We start from the raw sequence: 20,684 nt of genomic DNA, 5'->3' as shown, positions 1-20,684 counted from the left end.
TCATGCATTTAGTTCAATTAAAATCAGGTTTTTTTTTTTCATAAGTTGGTTTGCTCTTGATTTGAATTTATATATATATATATATATACAAATCAAAAGAGTATAGCAGAAAAACCAGAAATTAATCAATAACTGGCCCTTTTTTTCCCCGAGTAATACACAAGCAGCAACTAAAACCGATTTTGGAGTAGACGACATATGATGTAATATATCAAAGGAACAGCAAAAATTGTTACCATAAGTAAACCAAATTCAGAAACAAATAAAAAGGTCTCCTTTTACAGCCAATTATCTGCAGTGTTAAGAGTAAGCATAATAAAATAAGCACATATCTCACTTTAGTATGTTCAACATCATGCCAAGATGTAGTCTTAATTTCAAAAACTTAACCCTAACCCACTAGGACCAAACTCCTCCAATATTCTTCCCAAACTGAGAATCAGGCAGTCTACTCTTAATGAGTTCTCTCAATTCATACTCGCTAGGGAATCTTTGCTCCTGCAATTTTGAGAATACCTGCAAAAGAGATTTGAAATACAACAAATCAGTACAGAGGGCAAGAATCAAATCGACAAACTACTACCCAATTATGTTTAGTAAAAATGCATCGACTCACCTGAACTACAGTGCATTTTCAAATAAGTACTTAAATTGTGAAGGTTTCGATTTTACTGCCAAACCGTACAGTATGCGTGGTTTATGTTTAGGGCAAAACTGGAAACATCTATAGCAATAAAGACAATCAACAAAGACCTTATCATAAATATATTCTATATCTCATTCAGACGATTGATGGGAAGAAAGCAATCCAGGTAAATAAAGTGTTTAAGGCAACGACAGCAACTGACATTGGGACCAGTTTTTCAATTATCTTTACAAACAGAATATTCATGGCATTCTTCGGAGCATACTCTACCACAATATGAAAACACAGTAGGTTTTAATAAGACAATATATTGGAATTAGTAGCTAATCAAGGCCATCCATTTTTATAGCAGATATCTAGTAATAGATAGGAAGCCAACAGGAGAGATTTAATGAATCCACCAAATAACAAGGAGAGAGTATTCCTCATTGAGGAGAATAATAAGTCAACCATCACTTTCTTTCATTCATATCCAGTTAGACAACAAAGATAGGCACCTATAGTTTCAACAGGATACTTATACACAGAATCATTAACTAAAATTGCTAATCTCTTTGTCAGCATCAATACCTTAGATTGAAACTTTAACCATAAAAAATCACGCAGTCTAGAACAACAAAAAGTGAATTTAAAACTCATTTCACACAAAGCATGAACAACATACTTAAAAAGTGCCCTTGTAACTATCGTAAATGCCCTTCAAAATTTGTGTCAGATTTATCATAAATGCCCTCCAAGAAGAGCATTTATGAAAGTTGAAAGATTAAGTAGTAATCTTCTAAAGTGCTGAGGGTATCGACAATATATTCAAACCTTTTGGGGGAATGATTAAAATTAATCCAAATATGTAAAGAGTCAAGAAAAAAGAATGCAGAGATCTTTTTACCAAGTCACCATTGCAGTAAACTTCGAATGCACCCGAACTCTGAAGGAAGTTCTGTAGGAAATTGCCTAAAAGCCAAGTTGAGGCAATAGCTCCAAATTTATTGGCTTGCAAGGAGAAATACCATGCAGGTGGTGCCATTCCCAATCTAGGGAATATCTGATCGCCGGCCACTATAACGCCAATAGCTCCCATTTGAAGAACAGGGACTAACTTGCCAAGCAAGCGTTTTGGAAGGGGTGGAGGATAATTAGTAAGAATTACATCAATCCCAGGAAATGAAGCTTCCAGCATTTTCTTCATCGTCATTGCAGTTCCCCTGAAAAAAATTAATTAAGAAACAAAAATCATGTGATGATCTTCTTTACAAGACAAAATTCCTGCAGAGAACAGAAAATTTGAATTATCAGTCCCCTGGAAGGGAAAAATTGCCGTCTACAACTAGTCCAACATATCAGCCCATGCACCACCGAGTGAATCTGCTCTCAGTTCATCTCATAATTCAATTCAATCCCCACCATACAGTGAACTGCAGCAACATCAGCAGTGCATGAGCTAACATGGCGCACCAACCACAGACAATAATGCTTCCTCGGAAAGCAAATAACATACAGTTTTAACCCAACACAAATATAGGACCGCTACAAAATTGAGGACAAGAAAAAAAACGTGATGGCATTGTCGACTGGTTAATTTTGGGTGAACTGAACTATATACGCACGATAGAGGAACAATTGTTTGTAATTATTATCCTCACCGGCCTGCGATGATTGGTAACAAAAATCATCTACTACAGTCGACAATAGTATCCATCCCTTGAAACCTCAATCAAAATCCTTTATTACTAGATAAATATTTACTAATCCTGTTGTTGTGACAGCAACAATTTTTCTCTAAAAGCTGATGCTAATAGATTAATATTCGCACCCAAATGCTCTCCACCACAATTTTGTGACAACACATGAATTTTTAAAATAAATGAGACGAAATTAGATAAAACATCTAGAAATATTTGAACTCAAGGCCTCCACTCAGATACCACACGAAACAACCGCTTTTGATTCATTAGAAAATTCATCTGAAAACACAGTTTCAAGCGCAATCCTAGTTTAAAACGAATTCATTCTCCATTAAAACCAAGTAAACAGTAAACAACAATAAGAAAACTATTTTTTAAAAAAATAGTAGGTAAATATGTTCAGAGATCATCTTAATTTTAGGTCTTTTTGAAATAGAACCCCAAACTATTCTTTCCTCTTAGCTTTTAATTCTTTTTACTAAGTTATTTCCATCAGTTAAATTGGCGATTTCATTAAATCCGACGGCAATTCTATTAAATTTAACAGTTCAGAAAATGATTTCAGTTGACGGAACTGCAGATTGCAGATTTGGTTAAATTGTTAGTAGATAGAATCTTACGGATACTTTAATTTTAACAACTCCTCAATTCAATCTTCAATAAAAAAAACAAACAAACAAACAAACTCAAATCAAAATGGTGTTCCAAAATGGCCTGTAATTGATCGGTTCTCCATAAATTTTTGCCCAAAAAGCAACGATGCGAAAACTCACCTGTAAGAGCAAGAGGCGCAGAACTTGAGCTCGACGGTGGTGCCGTAGCCCACCGCCCCCACTCCGATCTGCGGATTCCACAAGCAACAGAGCCCATACAAATCACATGAGAGAGAACGAGAGAGAGAGAGAGAGAGGATTGGGAAGAGGAGAAGATTCTACAAGAAGAAGAAGAAGAAGTATAAACCTGGTGAGGGGAGGGGAGATCGGAGGGGGATTGGAGGAGAGAGGGCGACGACGCCGCCGCCGACGACGACGACGAGGGGTGTTGGTGAGGGTGGGGGTGGGGGTGGGGNGGGAGGGGGCGGCGGACGAGGGGTGAAGAGGTTGACGGCGTCGGAGAAGAAGAGGTAGAGGGGTAGCCCTAGAAGCAGCAGCTGCAGCCGATCCATCGTCGTCGCCCTTCCACTTCTCTCCTCCGAGACAGAAAGAGAGAGAGAGAGAGAGAGAGAGAGAGAGAGAGATTTTACAAACACGTTCGAGAGTTCTGAATCTACTGTTGATGGGGTAAGTGCAAGTGAGACCCGATAAAACTAAAAAGGTCGGCCCAATCCGGCCCAGATTTGGGGCCGGTTACCCCAAAATACAGTACATTTTTATAAAATAACTATTTAAAATTTTATAATTTGCGAAAAAATCCCACCAAATTTATATTTGGTAAACAAACTCTCTCTCCGCCACGTAGGAGCCACGTAGATTTTTCTTCAAAACGTGGTAAATAATTCACCGCATTATGAAAATCTCATCATTCACCGCATTTATTAAAACGATTAATGATTATATGGGATATAAAAAAAAAGTGAGATTGTTAGATGAAAAATAAAAAAAACTGAAATTGTTAGGATTATACATGAATTATTAAAATTTTTATTTAATTGTTAGGATTATATGGATAGATTATCACGTTGTTAAGATTATATGTGATTTGTTAAAATTTTTATTTAGTTGTTAAGATTATATATGGGATATAAAAAAAATAGAAAATAAGCATATAAAAAAAATAGAAAATAAGCAAAAGACGGCGGTGAATGAAGAGAAAATTCCAACTGTAACTTTTATATGGTGAAAGAAGGATTAGTTTGCCAAAAAAAATTTCATAGAGTTAGTTATCCAATTAAAAAATAATCCTCTCTCCAGTATCAAGTTGTCTTTTATGAAAGAGCTTACATATATCGACCATCGACTAAAATTTACTAGGCTCGATCTTAGAGTTTTTTAAGTCTTTGGAAAAAAAGAAAAAAGTAAAATTTGTAATTTAGAGCTCTCCCAATGGATCTACTTGTCGAACATCATCGTATAAATTTGATTTGCGCTCTTTTCCGCGGACAAACTGCAGTATAGCTTTTCGTTGGCTGGCCCGATCACAGCCCCCGCGGCTTCCGGTTGTCGAGGGTGTGCTGAATTCTGCGGCGGCCGGCATCTTAATCTGCACGTCCCTCATCGACTTTCAGAGCAGACTTCACGGACCCCACAGTGCTTATGACTGTCAGTCGATCTCTGTTTAGTTCTAGGGTGCCCTACCGACCGTCCCTAGCGCAAGTGGCAAAAAGGCTTGGTGGTCGGTAACAGAGACCCAAGTTCGAATCCTATTTGATTCACATTTCTAGCTAAGTTTATTTCTAAATGAAATAAACGAAGCGAATAGCATGCTATTTTTCTCTCAAAAAAAAAAAAAAAAATTCTAGGGTGCCCTTAGTTGTTCTCTTCTTCCTCTTCTTTTTCTTCTTCTTCTTTTTGTTTTTTTTTTTTGGTTCTGTGGAGTGCAAAACTTGTCATTATATCTCTATACTAACGCTCTGTTTGGACTGATAGACCCGTCTAGGTAGTAGTACATTCACTAACAACAAGAGCTTCACTAGGAATGGCAGTGAACAAATTTCGATCATGTAGCTAAATTCATTTGCTAAATAAATGAAGTGAGTAACGTGCTATCTTTTTCTCAAATAAAAAAAACAAATTTCAACCATACTACCAAATAAAAGGAAAAGAGAAGAACTCTGAAACAGCCCCAACTTTTGGGCAAACTTGAAATAACCAAACTTGGAAAACAACAAATAGTTACCAGAATAGTTGAACACAAAGCCCTATGGAGGTGTCTTTCTATAGCAAAAGCAAATTTCTTGGTTTCCTGTAACAGTACAGCAGCTTACGGTGAGAATCATCATTGTATAATCTCTGTTGAAGCAAACTAAGTTTTGCCGTAATATTCCTCTAATTGAATTTCAAAGCAATATGAAATTGATTCAACATAAAAAAAGAAAAAGAAAAAAAGAGTAGTCATTGGTTTAGGCGATAAAGGCCGGCAAGGATTGAATTTATTTAATTTAACCTCATACTCTATCATATGCGATATTCTGTTTGAATGAATGAAACATATTTATTTATATATGAATAAGACTAATAACCGAGTTTGCTTAAGACTTATTACTTACATCTTCAACAGATAGTTTGTTTGCAACGATCAATCATGAAGGATTCTGTTTTATCAAACAAATAAACTATAAATCTCCAAAAATAGTTTTTATAGTATAATACTAAAGAAATTTCCAATCCTGAATCAAAATCAATTATTAACCAAATAAGCTATTCCAATGATACAAACAGTAGAGAGATTTTTTTTTTGTTTTGGTTGATAACAAAGATTTCTCACACTTCTAATACCAATCAAGAAAAGAAAAAGATGAAGTTAAAAAAAAAAAATCTCGTGTTAGGTAAAATTAAGTTCTTTACATAATTCTTTCTTCCATCTAAAAGATAAAATCTGAATCAAGAATTAGAGCATGATCTTCTCTTATCCATCAAATACAACGAAGAGTTCTTACCTTAGCAGGTGTAATTATAGATATCTAAAAAATAACAGATCCTTTTCGCTTAACCAAGTAATGAGGAATAACAGAGCATTACAACTCAGTGTTCTTATATTTGGTTGAGGGATTTGATCCTTTTCGGAAAAGAATTCTACGAAGAAAATGCCAGAACTTACAAAAGAAGGACCGAGATTCGGCTGTCTCCACACTGGTATCTTCTAGCTCCAGCTTTACATTGCAGACAGTATCAAAGTCGTGTTTTAGATGGGGATTCACAATTTTTTCCTGCATATATTATTACTTGTTACAGTTAATATAACATATATCATTCCTTGCACAGATATATAAAGAGTAAGATCCATAAAAGATACCTTGAAAACCTCAATCGGGCAGAAATCAGTGTTGCCACAACCCTGGATTCACATGAACAGTACATACATTGGCATAAACAATCACACAAAGTCACACAGGAAGTGCTAATAAGTGTAAAATAAATAAACAAATAAATAAGGAGGACTGCAGGAACAATGTAACATGATTCAACGCGAAAAGGAAAGGGAAAAAAAACACGTAAAAAAATCCTACTTGAACAATAGCACAATTTAAAATGGGAACACGAAGTTTAAAAATTTTGATCACTAGTAATCTTTAGGTCACAGAATATTCTGTGGAAAATGTTGCACCATAAAATTTCGACAAAGTTACTTAAATCAAACAGACCATGAAGTTGGTAACTCAAATCAAAGTTTGCACATATCCAACAGGTTAATGTTTTGGTAGTTTCTGTATGTTTTTACCAACCAAAACAAGGTAGTGCACGATTTTGCTTCTAATACTTATTTAACAATCAGAAGCGAATGGTTTTTAACTTGTCCTGCTATCATATTTGGATACTTGCAAAGAGAATTTTAGAAAGAAAAAAAAATAATAAAAAGAAGGAAATGACACAATAGTACGGAAAAAAGTTAAGAGTATGTCGACAAATCTTACTGGCATTGGAACTGGAACTTCATTGTGTAGGACTTGAACATAGTATTCACTTCTGGAATTATTGCCCGGACATTGAAACAAAACCAACATATTATTTCCAGAGAACGGCGCTACAACACTTCCCCTCCAGTTTCTCTCCTGTGGTGGCTTTGGAGGTGAGGAGAGTGGTTGCTCAGTTTGTATCTTTTCAAACTCTAATCATATAAAAGAAAAGGAAATGTTGGAAGAATAATTGAAAAGGGAAAGACTTCATAGGATGAACAACTTTATGTTGAAAGTGTTCATTAGAGTAATCTAACCGGATCCTTCAAGAAATAGCCCAAGCAGACAGGTGAAAGGCACGACTGTTTCCGCATGAGCGAACCGGAGCCTTGCTTTCTCAAAATTTCCAGGGCTACGATTTTCTGGAAAATCAAATTTTCAAAAAAAAATAATCGGGTTAGAGTGTAAATATGGCTTTTATATATATATATATATATATATATATATATGTATATATATATATATACATATATATATATAGAGTTGGGCTGCTGTGCTCTTAAGAGCACAGCAGCCTTGTGCTCCTAAAGCATCAGCCATCCATCTAAATAGATGGATGGTTGAGATTGGAGGAGCTTTTAAAAGGTTAACCCCAGTTAGATGGTTAACCAACCCATATTTTCTCTCTCCTCTTTTTGTTTTTGTCTTTTTTTCTTTTCTTTTCTCTTTTTCTCTCTTCCTTTTCTCCTGTCTTCTTCCCAGGTTCTCTAACTCCATCTCTCTACATGCTTCATCTCCTCTTCCTCCCCAATCTCTCTCCCTCTCCCTCTCCTGTTGAACCACGGAGCTCCTCCGAACCTTTGAGCGCCACCGGAAGTGGTAAGCACCTCCCTCGTCAAACACAGGCCGCGCCGCACCCCCCAACCCCCGCGCGCACGACCCCACTGCGCGACCTTCCCCTCGGGCGACCCCCCCCACCCCCCCACCGCGCGACCTTCCCCTCGGGCGAGACNGGCAATGTCTCTATATTGTACATTATGTAAAGTAAAGAAATACTACAAATATATATATATATATATATATATATATATATATATATATCTCAACCCGACGACACGAGAATTCTCGTGTCGTCGGAACACGAGGATTTCGTAGTCGGTAGGTAGATTTATCTACCTACCGACTCTAACCTTCTCGAAAATTTTCCAATTGGGGTCAATCTACCAATTGGTTTGGTATAAAAGAGAGAGGAGAAAAACAAAAACAGAAAAAAAGAAAAGAAAAGAGAAAAAGAGAGAAGGAAAAGAGAGACAGAGAGAGCAGGCTCCCCTTCCAGTGCGATTGAGGTAGAGAGATGTACGAAGTAGAGGAGAAGGAGGGGTTAGAGAGAGGGAGAGGGAGAGGACAACTTGGTGCCTCGAGGAGGCTTGGAAACTCGCGGTGGCCTTCACCATTCGTGGAGGGAGCAGTTTGTGTCCGGCGCGGCGTGGGGGGTTGGGGGCGCGCGTGCTGGGGTGACGCGCTGATATATATATATGTATACATATATATGTATATATATATATACATATATATATATATATATAGAGAGAGAGAGTAAGTCTCCTATACTTTCGAAAGTACGGAGACATCCGTGCTTGTAAGTTGTTTTTGATCCATTTATATTCCCCTTCAAAGTGCAGTTTCTTACAAAAATACCTTTATCATATGTTGAGGAGTCATCCAATTCATGTGGGGAAGTTCAGTTTTTATTAGAAAAAGTTGTTAAAAGAGGACAAATATGCAAATTCAGATTTTGCGTGGATATACAAGTGCATAAAGTTAAATAGTTATATTTTAAGTAATCCGAAATTTTATTCCACATCACATATTTATATTTAGAGAACCTTACCCATTTAACTCCAGCATACTGTACAAAACAGCACGAAGGGTAATATTAACATTTTGAATTTTACATTTACTTTCGATAAAGTCATGACAATTGGAGTTCTTTAGTGAAAAAAGGGGTCCCCAGAGATTAAATCATATTAATTTCAAAACAATAACAAGCTCACAATCAGCATTAAGCGAATCAAAATAAAGCTCAAATTCAGGGGATCAAAGTTTACTCTACCTTCTTTAGCAATAATTGCTTGCTCCATTGACTGGACTACATCTCGGAGTAACGGAATTCCCATGCGATAATTTATCGATTTACCATAACCTTTTAGTACAAAGACCTCCAAATCATCTGTCCACTCCAGTAAAAGAATCTGAATATATAAATCAACATAAGCATAGTGTCAAGTGAAGGAACTTCTTTAGGCTAGACTCTTATTTAAATAGCAGAGACAACAGCATGAGGGAGGACAAAATGGCATGTATAAAGATGATGTCTCACAAATGAACTTACATGAATATGAAAAAACGAACAAACATTATCAACTATCCTGGAATCAGCACAACTATCTAGGAGAAGGTAACAAAAACAAGTAGATTTCAGTATTTCTATATGTGTGTGTGTGTGTGTGTGTGTGTAACTGTGTATGTGTGTGTGGCAAGTAGTTCCTTAATACAAATTGCCAGTTCCTCACTGAAGTGCACTGTTTTATTTTATTTGTTTTGACTGTTAAATACAATGCAGTACAAACATAAATTGAATGTAGAATTCATTCAGAATCTTTAAACTAAAGCTTGCTAAATGTCACACACCTCAGCTTTATTAAAAAGTCCACAAGCTTGGTCAGTCATATCTAACAAAGATGCTTCCTGCAAGTGTAAAAGAACATAATCAAATTTTGCCTCAAGAAATTATGGTAGCTCAAACAGTAAATTATTGCAAGATTGAAGAAGATTTTACCTGCTTGCAAAGAAACCAAAGGGAGGCAACATCCTGCCTTGTAAAATTAAGATTGTATCGGGAAACTAGTGAAGAGGTGATTTCATCTAAAATTGGTTCTTTTAGCTTCTCAACAGCAGGCTCCTGATTCTTTCTATATTGCTGGAATGAAATGTAATAAATGAAAATCAATTTTCGACTATAATACAGGTTGAAATAAATTCACAAGTTGTGTATGTAACTAAAAGGATAATAGATGCAGCAGATGCATATGTATATACGCACACTCAAACAATCTTAATGTTGTGTAACGCACAGTAATTTATATTTACACTAGACAGCTATAGATATAATTATGATACCTTATAAGTTTCACAAGTATCAAAGAATCTTAGACAGATATCACTTGCTCGACTCTCACTAATCACAGAGAAAGCACGATTCTGTCCTGGTCCAAGGCTTCCTTTTCCAGTAAATAGCCCTAAACCAAATGCCACGGCACTAGCTGATGCTCGAGGTACCTGCAATATCCGAAATGTTAGAAACCACCTGCGTACTCCACATTAGGACAACTTGCTAAAGAGCCATGAGGTGAGATTTACGAGATAATTTATCAAATGATCAGAAAAAAAGAGTCACACAAAGCTAACCTGCGTCGCCCTTATTGAGAAGATATCAGGGTGATATTCCTCACTGAATAATTCCGAATATTTGTCTCTCACTCTTATACCAAGATGATACAGCTCGTCCTCCCCCTTGCCAGTAAGCTCACCACCTATTTCCCTCCCTTTCCAAGGCGATTCCCATCCTTGCAGCCAGGATGGTATTCTCAGCAGAGGGGAGTTTTCTTCTGATTTTTGTTTTGCATCATTCACAAGAGTATTCAAACGAATTGCCAAACGATCCAACTCTTTGATGCGTTTTTTTGTTGGTGAACGGGTTCCATGCCTTGCCTGTGACACAACATAACAAAAATTTAACAGACTTTAAAGTAATTTCCAGTATGCTGTGTATTTCAGCAACTGCCACTGACACAAAGCAAGAGCAAGGTTTTACATAATATGAGAAACTAGGAGCATAACCTAGACAAACCAGAAGGTAAGTGATGCAAAGAGATGATAATTTAGTGATCAAGTAAAATAATAAGCTGTGATTAAGCTATCAAAAGAAGTTGTATCAACTTCCATCTCTTATTACAAACAACAAGAAAGCTATAAACTTAGGCAGTCAACATACTCCTAAGATGTTTTAAGTAAGCAGTTTTATGATGAGCAGGACATAAAAGAGAGACTCAGGAAATTAACGGTAAGATTCTAAGTACATTCGGATATCAACAATAATAAGAACCCTCATAATTGCATTATAACCTACAACATTTTGATAGACACATAAGAAAACTATCACTCATTTCTTCAGATTATAAAAAAGAATAACGGACAAACAAAAAAATGTCTTATTTTTAGAGCTATTCTAGCTGAAACTGAATCTTGGATTGGTCTCTTGCCCTAGTCATTGGCTGCAGTGAGTGAAAATGAAATATCTCAGTTCTCATTTAACTCTTTATGTCTAAAGGTCCCAGTCATGCTCAAAACTTACTTCAAGAGTCTTTGGAATGTGAAAATAATTCCTTAGTGATGCAATATCACTTAGTTTGTCCAGAATTTGTGATAATGTTATTTTTAAGAAAAAGCAAAACAGTTCCCGATGAATCAGATTAACCATGACATATAACAAACTCTGTCAGGACAAGCAATATTTCCATCAAATTTGAAAAGCAGACAAAATAAAAGACGCTTATATTGAAACAGTTATTCATTTCAATTATTCATCCGCTAGCAAAAGGATATATGTATAGTATCAGCACAAGCTACTCGACTACATCTTTAAAAGCAAGCATACATATTCTGCCGCTATTGAAACATCGAAATCAACCTACAATATAGTTTGCTAGAAATTTACCACAAGATTCAAGTGAATCGCACTACATCCATTTGGTATAGCAGAAGGCACATAAGCACCATTGCTAGAGCCTTTAACAGCATCATATCTGCACAACATAAGGGGATACAAATTATTCTATAGAAGAAATACATACTGCTCTACTTGTTTGGCATTTATCATGACAATATCATATTAGCAACATATCTACCAATCAACAGGAGAAACAGGAAGAGGAAAACACTCCTGATAATAATTGTCAATTTGTTTGATTTTTTTTACTTTTGTATCTTTTTTACCTTATATTGTCAAAACTGTTAGGGCTTCTTGGAACAACTTTTACTCAACCATAGCTTCTGCAGAAGCTCCATAGCAAGAATTTCAATGTCTATCAGCACGGACTGTATTCACCATGCGTTATCATGCCAATAAGATATCAGTACAATACAATTTACGTGCCAATGGCCTAGCTCAAAACTCTTTTTCCTTTAAATTAATATGTAATTTTCTCAATGAAATTCAAAAGATTTGATAAAGATACATAATAAGCAATTTAAATATTTTGTTGCTAAAGAAAATAGATATTTCATGTCATTATTTGCCTACACAAACGTATTTTTTCTGACCGACACCCATCTGCACGGTCTGACTTGCACCACACCGGCAAATTTTCAGTACGATCTTGTGCCACGGCACTTAAATCCTTACTCCAGAGGGCCAAGAAGGCCTAGTAAGATATATTATGCTTTAATAATTTAAATCCTACATAGTTTATTAGCAGTTAAAATCCTTGCTCCAGAGAGCCATGAACCTATCCAACTTCACATCAAACTCAGTCTATAACAAAAAATGTCCAAATTAATCCAAATATTTTGCATTATGATCTAGTTTTTGAAACTGAAACGTCCATAATGCGGTAAATTTTAGCTCGCATCTTCGAACTTTTAGCTCATAATGCAGTAAAATTAGAGGATCGGATTTGTTTCCTCTCATTTCCCTCGTCGCAATAATAAACAAAATAATCTAGCAGAGATATTTAAGAAACTCTCATCCAGATTTTGGGGGAAAAGGAGATATCAATGAGATCTCTACGCTACGAACAACGTTAATATTGATAAAAAAAACTGGTAAGCAGAGTGTAGAATACCACAAATTATTGGAAAAATAACAAAAAAATCGGATTAAACTACGACAATGATGTAGAAAATCTGATTTGATTTGGATTTTATAATCCTAAAACAGAAATCGGAGGAGACCTGGTGACGGTGGAGAGGTGCTTCCGTACATCGAAGAGATCGTCGTCGTCGGCGGAGGAGAGAGGCGAGAGAGTGAGATTGAGGAGGACGAGGAGGGGACAGAGGAGGACGAGGGAGCGTAGCGAGATCGCCATGGTTGAGCTTCGAGATCGAGAGAGAGAGAGAGAGAGAACGCGAGAGAGAGAGAGAGAGAGAGAGAGAGATTTATTCTATACTTCTATGCGGCGAGCGAGAGAGACTGTTGGCTAGACAATGTGCATCACGTAGCCTTGTTTTTAAAGTTTGAAAAAAAAAAAAAAAAGGTTTGTAGATCGTTATGTTGAGGACCAAGTTCGCGGATGACGTGGTGAACCAGGTCCAGGAAATGGCTTTTTTGGGTTTTGCGTGGCGGAATCGCGGCCGAGGTCGGTGTCCGCCAACTAAAAGGCTTGGGTCGAGGTCGGACCAGCTGTGCGGCGGTGCCTTTTTGCCTTTTTTTTTGTGGAAAAAAATGCAAAGATAACCCTGTAGTATCCCAATATTGTGGCTCCGTGCTTCTATGTTCAAACACTTTAGTCCTCACTTCTCATATAGTATTGCGCATCAGTCCCGGAATAAGTTGACAATTTTTAAATTTGTTTAAGCGTAAAAAATCTGTTAATCTTGTTTTTTGCCATAAACTAAAACAAATGAATCAATTATTCTTGATTCTTAAATAATTAAAGAATAATTTTAATACTTAAAAAATTATGCGTTGGCAATAAAGAATATAATGAATAATACGAAAAATAGCGAAATAAATAATAAAATAGTTCTATTAAATAAAACTAACGGATTTGACCATTAAACTCAAACAATTTTATAATGTTTTGATACTTATAATCAACTCAGACACTAACGTTTCCAATTGATTATCAAAACTTTAAATTCTATATTATAAAACTATCTATAATTGTAACCTCTAATTCTCAGAGTATTCCCAAATATTATAAATTACATAGTTGGGAAATATCACACATGCTCTTTAAATTTTATTATAAATGCTCTTACTTTCTAGGAAAGTTAAGAAATTTAATAAAAATGCTTGTTTATATAAATTATCTTGAAAAATTAGACTTTTGTTTTTGTTTTCTGTTTCTTTAGTAATTGAGAAATGAATCAAAAGAAAAGTTAAAATATGTATTTTTGACAAATATAAAGAGAGGTGTCCAATTTATGTGTTCAAATTTCAAAACAGTGCTTTCCATATTCAAAACAATTGAAGGACATTTATTTAATTATCAACTAGTTAAGGGGCTAGTTTCCCAAAATTAGCGGGTTCGCGCCACGCTCCTACCTATATATAAACCCCTCCACTCCGATCGAAATCCGAAGCTCTCAAATTCGAATTCAAATTCACAAATGTCGAAATCCATCTCAACAGAAGCATCCCTCTTCGCCTCCCAGATCGAGAACCGAAGGTGAACAAACCCTAATCCCCCCTCCATCGATCTCCTCCAATCTCACCACGTTTTGATCTCAATCCCTTCCCTACTCCACCAGATTTAACACTGGAACCCTTCAAATTTTGGAATCGATCCTAGTTGCTAAAGATGTGTCGTCACTTTTGGAGATCAGATCGGCTTTGAGAGAGCTCCTCCGATCCCAATCCATGGCGGTTTTGGTAGAAACATCGGTGGAGACGGCCGATGTGAAGCTTCGGATCGTCGAGTTCTTCGTTAGGGCGTTCGCTCTGATCGGAGATGTGGAGGTAAGTGTTGATCTATAACCTCTGGTTTCAATTCTCCTCGTTCGGAATCGATGTGCTAGGTTCGGTTTGAGCTCAGTGGAGCAAGCATATGGATAATTTGGGAATGAGATTTATTTGATGAAGTAGAGTTGTAAAGGGACTTGTGATCTGTGAGGTATGCAGTAGACAGAATTATCAGACATAACATTACCTAAAGAAACTATAAATGTAGAAGTAGAAAGTCCATTATAGACTTATCTAATATAATCATTTTGCAGTTACGAACTGTTGAAGCTTTTGCAGTTGCTTTCTGATCACCTGAAAGAACTCTATGCGGATATTCATGACGATACCAGAAATTATGTTTAGATGCTTGATGATTATCTCATTTGTTTCAATTTATAAGCAAATTTGTTTAGTTCAAGCCATGGAGTACATGATTTGGACCCCTTAGAAACCCTTAGAATAGTGCACTAGTTTTGGTAGCACATTAGCATATAAGTGAAAGTTTGTTTGACGGGTATCTTTTCTTATTCAAGTTTCAAAAAGTAAAACGGAAAGAATTGCATTCATAAATAGTGTTAAACCTAATGTAATGAACAATGGGAAGATATGCCACTAGAAGCTGGTGGGGTGTAAATATGCGCTTAAAGAAATGCCATTGTAGATACTGCAAACTGAGGGTAGTGAAATTTGATATAAATAACACATTGCTCATCTAAGGAGAATATAGTTTTATTTTTTGTGATTTAAGGGCTAAACTACCTTTCCAAATGAGAGAATGCTTAGCTACTAACTTTAAACACCTCATGCTTGGTTTTGTACTCTGAAAATGGAATGTAATAAGATTTTAACTAGAGGCTTACAAATTTATTCATTCAGAGTTGTTTGGCACTGAAGTATGAAGCCTTGGTTCTAAGAGAGGCTATACATCTGAAGGATCGTGATTTGCAAGTCTCATATGAGGAATGGTTAACATTTGGAAGGGATTCGCTTAATAATGGGTTTTACACCATTGCTGTCAGGGTAAATCTGTTGTACTCTTTTCAGATTGTCGCACTGTCTTTCATTTGCAGTCTAATTTTCGTCATAATCACTTATGGCATAATTACTGTTTTTATTTTCTGAGAGAGGGAAAACAGTTTATTGCATTGCTGTTTAGCAGATCTGGTTCCGAAGAAATAGCATACGCAATCTGATTCCTTGAATACCAAAAAATATGGGATAAGATGGTAGATCTAAGATCTTTTATTTAAATAATGGACAAGTTTGCATTTTTTTTAAAACAAGACAGAAACAAGCCATGCTAACTGTAAAAAAACAAGGTGTATAATCGTGAGCTCTATCTTGAATTCTCTGATTTTGAGAACAGAAACAGAGAAATGAAAAATGCAATAGATATCAAATGTTCCATTGTATTGTTTGTTTCTCTATTTAATTCTTTTTCCCCTTTCACACTTTTCAACTGAAAGTTTTGTCTAACTTCTGTTAGTACTCTTGCAGAATACTGCTACCGACATGTAATCTTTTTGCACTTTGATATCCATTCCTGCAAATTTAGAGATTCTATTGTTGAAACAAGACCTTATATTTTCACGTTCATTCAAGCTCATAACTTTTTGTTATTCATTTTGCAGGGATTTGAAAATGCACTTGTGTGCATTAAATCCCACACTAATGTAGATCCAGGACCCGTTGCTGCTCCTGTCGTGGATACTATAAATGACATAAAAAGACTTCGAGACATCGCCACAGCATTAGTTGCATCACATTCTGGTAAGTTCTATTATGCTGTTATATATTTGAAGTATTCTCCCTTATCCTATTGTCCTCTTCTTGCTAGATAGCTACAAAACTTGACAAATAAAATGTTTTTGGAGCTTCTTTTTTAAAAAAAAATTGCTTTATTAAGGGAGAGGCACAAGGTATCAATGGCTACTATTATATATAAAATTATATGATGTTCATCTAGATTACATGCTGCTGGTTTTAGTTACATCAAAGTATCATGCATAAAGCATTTGCATGGTTGAAATACCAGACTTGGTAGGTAGCCAGCTAGAATAAATTTTTAATGTTCATTACACCCAACAATTAACACTTTGATGTTAACCTGCTAATTAAGGAGAATTTAGAAGGGCAAACACCAAACATAGGATTTAAAGGGTGGTCCAAATTACAAGGTAAAATTATGATTCCTTGAAGAAAAAGAAGGATAGTTTTCCTCACATAGTTGACAGAGAAGCTACTGAGTTAAATGACAGTACGTCAACTGTAACTTTTATTGAATGGATCACTCCAGGTACATCTTTCTTCTCCTTTTATCTTTACAGATGCTGTTGTAAAAGCAATAATTTAGCCATAGACAACAAGAAAGGGTTAAGTTCCTGTATCGATGTGGACTACGTGGATTTTATAGATCTGTATTTCACTTAGCTCTCTTCATAGTGTAGATTCTCTGATTTGGTCTATAACTCAAAAAGTTAAATTTTAAACATGTGTCATGTAGATTCTCTGATTTGGTCTATAACTCAAAAAAGTTAAATTTTAAACATAATAAATATGGGATAAGCACTGCAAATACAGAAGATTTAGCTGCATGAGTGGCTAGCTAATGGTATATTTGGAATGAACCAGTTCAGACACAATCAGCTGAGTACTTGAAAAGGAAAGCCATATCAGTAGACTTAAAACCCGGTTTATCCTCAACACACAAAAAAACTGTTGCAAGTTCCGCGTTCAGGTATGGTATTAAGAAGAGGAACATACAAAAACTGTATCATAGTCGAGCCCTCGATAGGGATGTTAGTGGAACATGAGCTCATTTAGACTCTTGATCTCAATGTTTGCCAATTTATATTGATCAAATGCTGCTTCCATTATTTTTTGAAAGATGTCCTGCTTTTATTACCACTGAACTGGATTATGCCTGAACTTTAGATTTCTTTTGTCAAGACAAGCAGTAGATCAAATTAATCCTTTAATGTCACTTTGTGGACAAAAGTTGTAATATGAGAATAATAGGAAGCGAAATATCATTCCCCTTTGCGGTTAATATTGCTGTGCATCAGCAGTATCTCTGTTCCTGAGAAGTAAAGTCTATTTCTCTTCAGTTTCATACATGTTTCTATCAATGTTTCTGAAGACCAGTCAAATCTATTTGGTCGGTCGGTGAAACTACGAATTGATCTTTAATCCAGTCCAGTGGAGAACTGGTTGAACTAGTTAAACCAATGGTTGAATCACTGGACGAGTTATAGTAAAACCTCTTTGGGTCATCACTGATTCAGATCTTAAATTACTGACTCCTAGTAGCTTCCAGTCACAAAGGCCTATTGCTGTTGGCTAAGACATCTTAGAAATAACATTAAAGAAATCTTCTGGTGCTATAGCAAGCACCAGTGGTCTAGTGGTAGAATAGTACCCTGCCACGGTACAGACCCGGGTTCGATTCCCGGCTGGTGCATTTCTTTTTATTTTTATTATTTTTAAATATTTCATTGCAAACATTTTTCAAATCGAAATTGGTCTGCCAGTGTGATGTCGGCCACTGTTTGACCCCTTACTACTAGTCAAGCATTACTGCCTTTGTGTGTTCTACATGGCCCACAGAGCATAGTTTGGCTGTTAGGAGAAACAGTGTTAGGGAAATTAGTGCTCGCGCCCGTGTGTACGTAGTGCGCGTGGGAAAGCGAGAGCTCAGGTAAGGTCTCCATGGACCCGTATTTTGTTTTTTTTTTTTAGAGGTGTGTATGATAATGGAATAACATTTAAAAATATTATTTTTAGCCCATAGACCATAGTTTGCCCGTTAGGAGAAACAGTGTTAGGGAAATTAGTGCTTGCGCGCGTGTGTACATAGAAGCGCGTGGAAAAGCGAGAGCTTAGCTAAGGTCCCCATGGACCCGTATTTTGTTTTTTTTTCAGAGGTGTGTATGATAATGGAATAACATTCAAAAGGATTATTGTTAGAATAATTTAATATTTAAGAAGGAGAGAAACTAAAAAATATATATATATATGATTGGTTTGATATTTTTTATTATTTAGGATCATCGTTTTTGGCCAACCTTTTAAGAATATATTAAAGAATAGCGATAAAAGAAAAAAGTGCAGTTTAGAGAATGGGGTGAAATAATTGATAAGCGTGGAGTAAAATACAGTATGAAGAATTAGATTAAGAATAACTCGCCAAATAGTCCTATTCTAAGGGCGAGGGAAATACCTCTTAACTAGTTATTTCAAAATAATCTAAAATAATTTGTTTTGAGAATAAATTATTTTATCAAATTTAGTTATATTTGACAATTATATAACAGAAAATATTTTATGCTTTGATTATTTTGTTATCTAATGCAGCCTAGGAGTGTGTGTAAAAGACAGATGCATTGTATTCCTTATCTCATTTGTTACCTAATGAAGTGGAGAACCATACATTGACCTAATGAATAGAGTCTTGCACAAGATAAAGCAAAATACTGCACTACTTGTCAAAAGTTTGCACCAATTATCTAGATGTTGACTATTTCTCGATGTGACAGTTTAATTCCTTGTACATCTCGAAAACTAGTTTGGAAAAGACAATAACAAACTCCTATAAATAAGTGACGTGCTAACGTTTCCGTCAATACACAATTTTCAAAAAATCTTTAGATTTGCAACGTTAATATTACGATTGCATATTCCTCTCAAAAAAAATATTACGATTGCATAGTGAGAATTTTAATTACACTATTTTGAATTTTATTTGTACAAGCTAAAATGATATTGCACCGTTTGTCTGTAGGACTATACAATTTTAGTTCGCTTATTTCGAATTTATTTGAACAACAAATAACAGAAGCTATATCATTACTCACACTTTTTTAGAAAAAATTAATTGCATCATTAATAAAACTGTCAGCATTTTCTTTCTCGGGAAGGAAAATTGGTTGGTACGGAACCGAAGGATCGATAAAAAGAGGTTTCCTTCCATCGTTGTCGTTGCATTTTTGTAGAAAACATTATAATATTTGTTGATAATATCACAATGTTAAAGAGTAAGTTGCACAATTTTTTTGAATCACCTTCAATTTTGTAAAAAAGATGAGCACAGAAGAAGAAGAATAATCGAGAAAAGAGGAAAGACGGGGAGACAAATAATGGCACGGAAGAAAGAGAAGTAATACATGCTGCTAAGTAACAGCAAGAAGAAGAAAAAATAAAATGAGTAATAAACACGAAGAAAAGGGAAGCGGGAGAAAAGAGGAGGAAGAAGGAAGAGTCGGGTTGCACTATTTGGAGCAACGGTTGTTGTATTGCTTGTCCGCCGTCCTGTATACGTTTATTTTTAAATATCTATGGTCAACCTTTTTTTTTAAAAAAAAATAGAATGACAAAAAGCAACGATAGCTAATAATACAGCGATACCGCTTGACGTAATTTGCATGAAACATTTATTGTCCGTGGCAATGGGCCATACAGTATTTTATACGTATTTCTGGAAGAGTAGAGGCAGACGGAGGAGGGTATTTTGGTCCGAGCGAATTTTTTATGCAAATTGGCCATTTAGATTTTATAAATTTTAAATTCAAATTGAAGTCTAGAAATCGAATATAAATTTCAATATTTGAATTCAAAGTTTTGAATTCAAACTTAAAAATTGAGTGAAATTGAAAATTAAAATGAAATTTTGATTTAAAAATTGAGTGAAATTGAAAATTAAAATGAAATTTTGATTTAAAAATTTAAATTTAAATTTTATTAGATAATCCAATCCTTCGTGTTTATTTGAAAACACCAGACACTGAATTGAATTATCATTAATCCAATTCAGTTATAATCATAATCTCTTTCAGTCGTCCTTTGTTATTTTGTCCAATGCTACGCTGGCTACTGAACACGCCTGTAACGTAGCGGATGAATTGGAAGAATAATTTCACGTAGCAGCGACTTGTGGGACAACACGCGTTTTTCGTGTGCTTCCGTTTTCTTTACTCCAGTTGAATTTGGAGCTTCGCGTCCGCCGTTGGATTCAAATGGAACAAGCATCGCACGGTATGCACACCAAGAGTTGAATCCATTACCTTCCTTCCCTAATATAAG

At 35.6% G+C, this 20,684-nt stretch overlaps 3 protein-coding genes and 1 non-coding gene across 12 annotated transcripts; 2 read left to right on the top strand and 2 right to left on the bottom strand.

Annotated features, from left to right (window-relative positions):
• On the bottom strand, positions 205–3,607 carry LOC109718554 (selT-like protein). Its single transcript, XM_020244840.1, is given in 5 exon segments — positions 205–516; positions 1,533–1,848; positions 3,102–3,169; positions 3,289–3,393; positions 3,395–3,607. Coding segments are annotated over 5 exon segments (705 nt in total). The 5' UTR covers positions 3,494–3,607; the 3' UTR covers positions 205–399.
• On the bottom strand, positions 4,180–13,141 carry LOC109718550 (multiple inositol polyphosphate phosphatase 1). 4 transcript variants are annotated; one of them, XR_002218474.1, is made up of 13 exons: positions 12,893–13,141; positions 11,658–11,745; positions 10,349–10,651; positions 10,061–10,219; positions 9,720–9,860; positions 9,572–9,628; positions 8,994–9,132; positions 7,198–7,302; positions 6,899–7,092; positions 6,280–6,321; positions 6,085–6,193; positions 5,164–5,229; positions 4,180–4,631 (listed from the first exon to the last, which is right to left on the bottom strand). XR_002218474.1 is itself a non-coding variant. In XM_020244834.1 (12 exons), coding segments are annotated over exons 1-12 (1,473 nt in total). In that variant the 5' UTR covers positions 13,027–13,140; the 3' UTR covers positions 4,839–5,227. The 4 variants fall into 4 exon arrangements, 3 of the variants coding, with proteins under 3 accessions (XP_020100423.1, XP_020100424.1, XP_020100421.1); XM_020244834.1 differs by lacking the exon at positions 4,180–4,631 and having other exon boundaries at positions 4,839–5,229; positions 12,893–13,140; XM_020244835.1 differs by lacking the exons at positions 4,180–4,631; positions 5,164–5,229 and adding an exon at positions 5,293–5,578.
• Positions 14,260–20,159, top strand: LOC109718689. 6 transcript variants are annotated; one of them, XM_020245043.1, is made up of 5 exons: positions 14,260–14,331; positions 14,414–14,621; positions 15,483–15,626; positions 16,238–16,376; positions 19,686–20,159. In XM_020245043.1, the coding sequence occupies exons 1-5, from the start codon at positions 14,273–14,275 to the stop codon at positions 19,763–19,765; spliced, it is 630 nt and encodes a 209-aa protein (XP_020100632.1). In that variant the 5' UTR covers positions 14,260–14,272; the 3' UTR covers positions 19,766–20,159. The 6 variants fall into 6 exon arrangements, with proteins under 6 accessions (XP_020100632.1, XP_020100637.1, XP_020100636.1 ...); XM_020245048.1 differs by lacking the exon at positions 19,686–20,159 and adding an exon at positions 17,238–18,590; XM_020245047.1 differs by lacking the exon at positions 19,686–20,159 and adding an exon at positions 17,243–17,321.
• Positions 17,996–18,066, top strand: TRNAG-GCC. Its single transcript has one exon. It is a non-coding gene; the product is annotated as a tRNA-Gly (tRNA).

Source organism: Ananas comosus, linkage group 12 (assembly GCF_001540865.1).
Source record: "Ananas comosus cultivar F153 linkage group 12, ASM154086v1, whole genome shotgun sequence".
In the NCBI taxonomy this organism is placed as follows: domain Eukaryota; kingdom Viridiplantae; phylum Streptophyta; class Magnoliopsida; order Poales; family Bromeliaceae; genus Ananas; species Ananas comosus.
The sequence above is the reverse complement of the archived record's forward strand: the minus strand, read 5'-3'. Positions and strand labels throughout refer to the sequence as shown.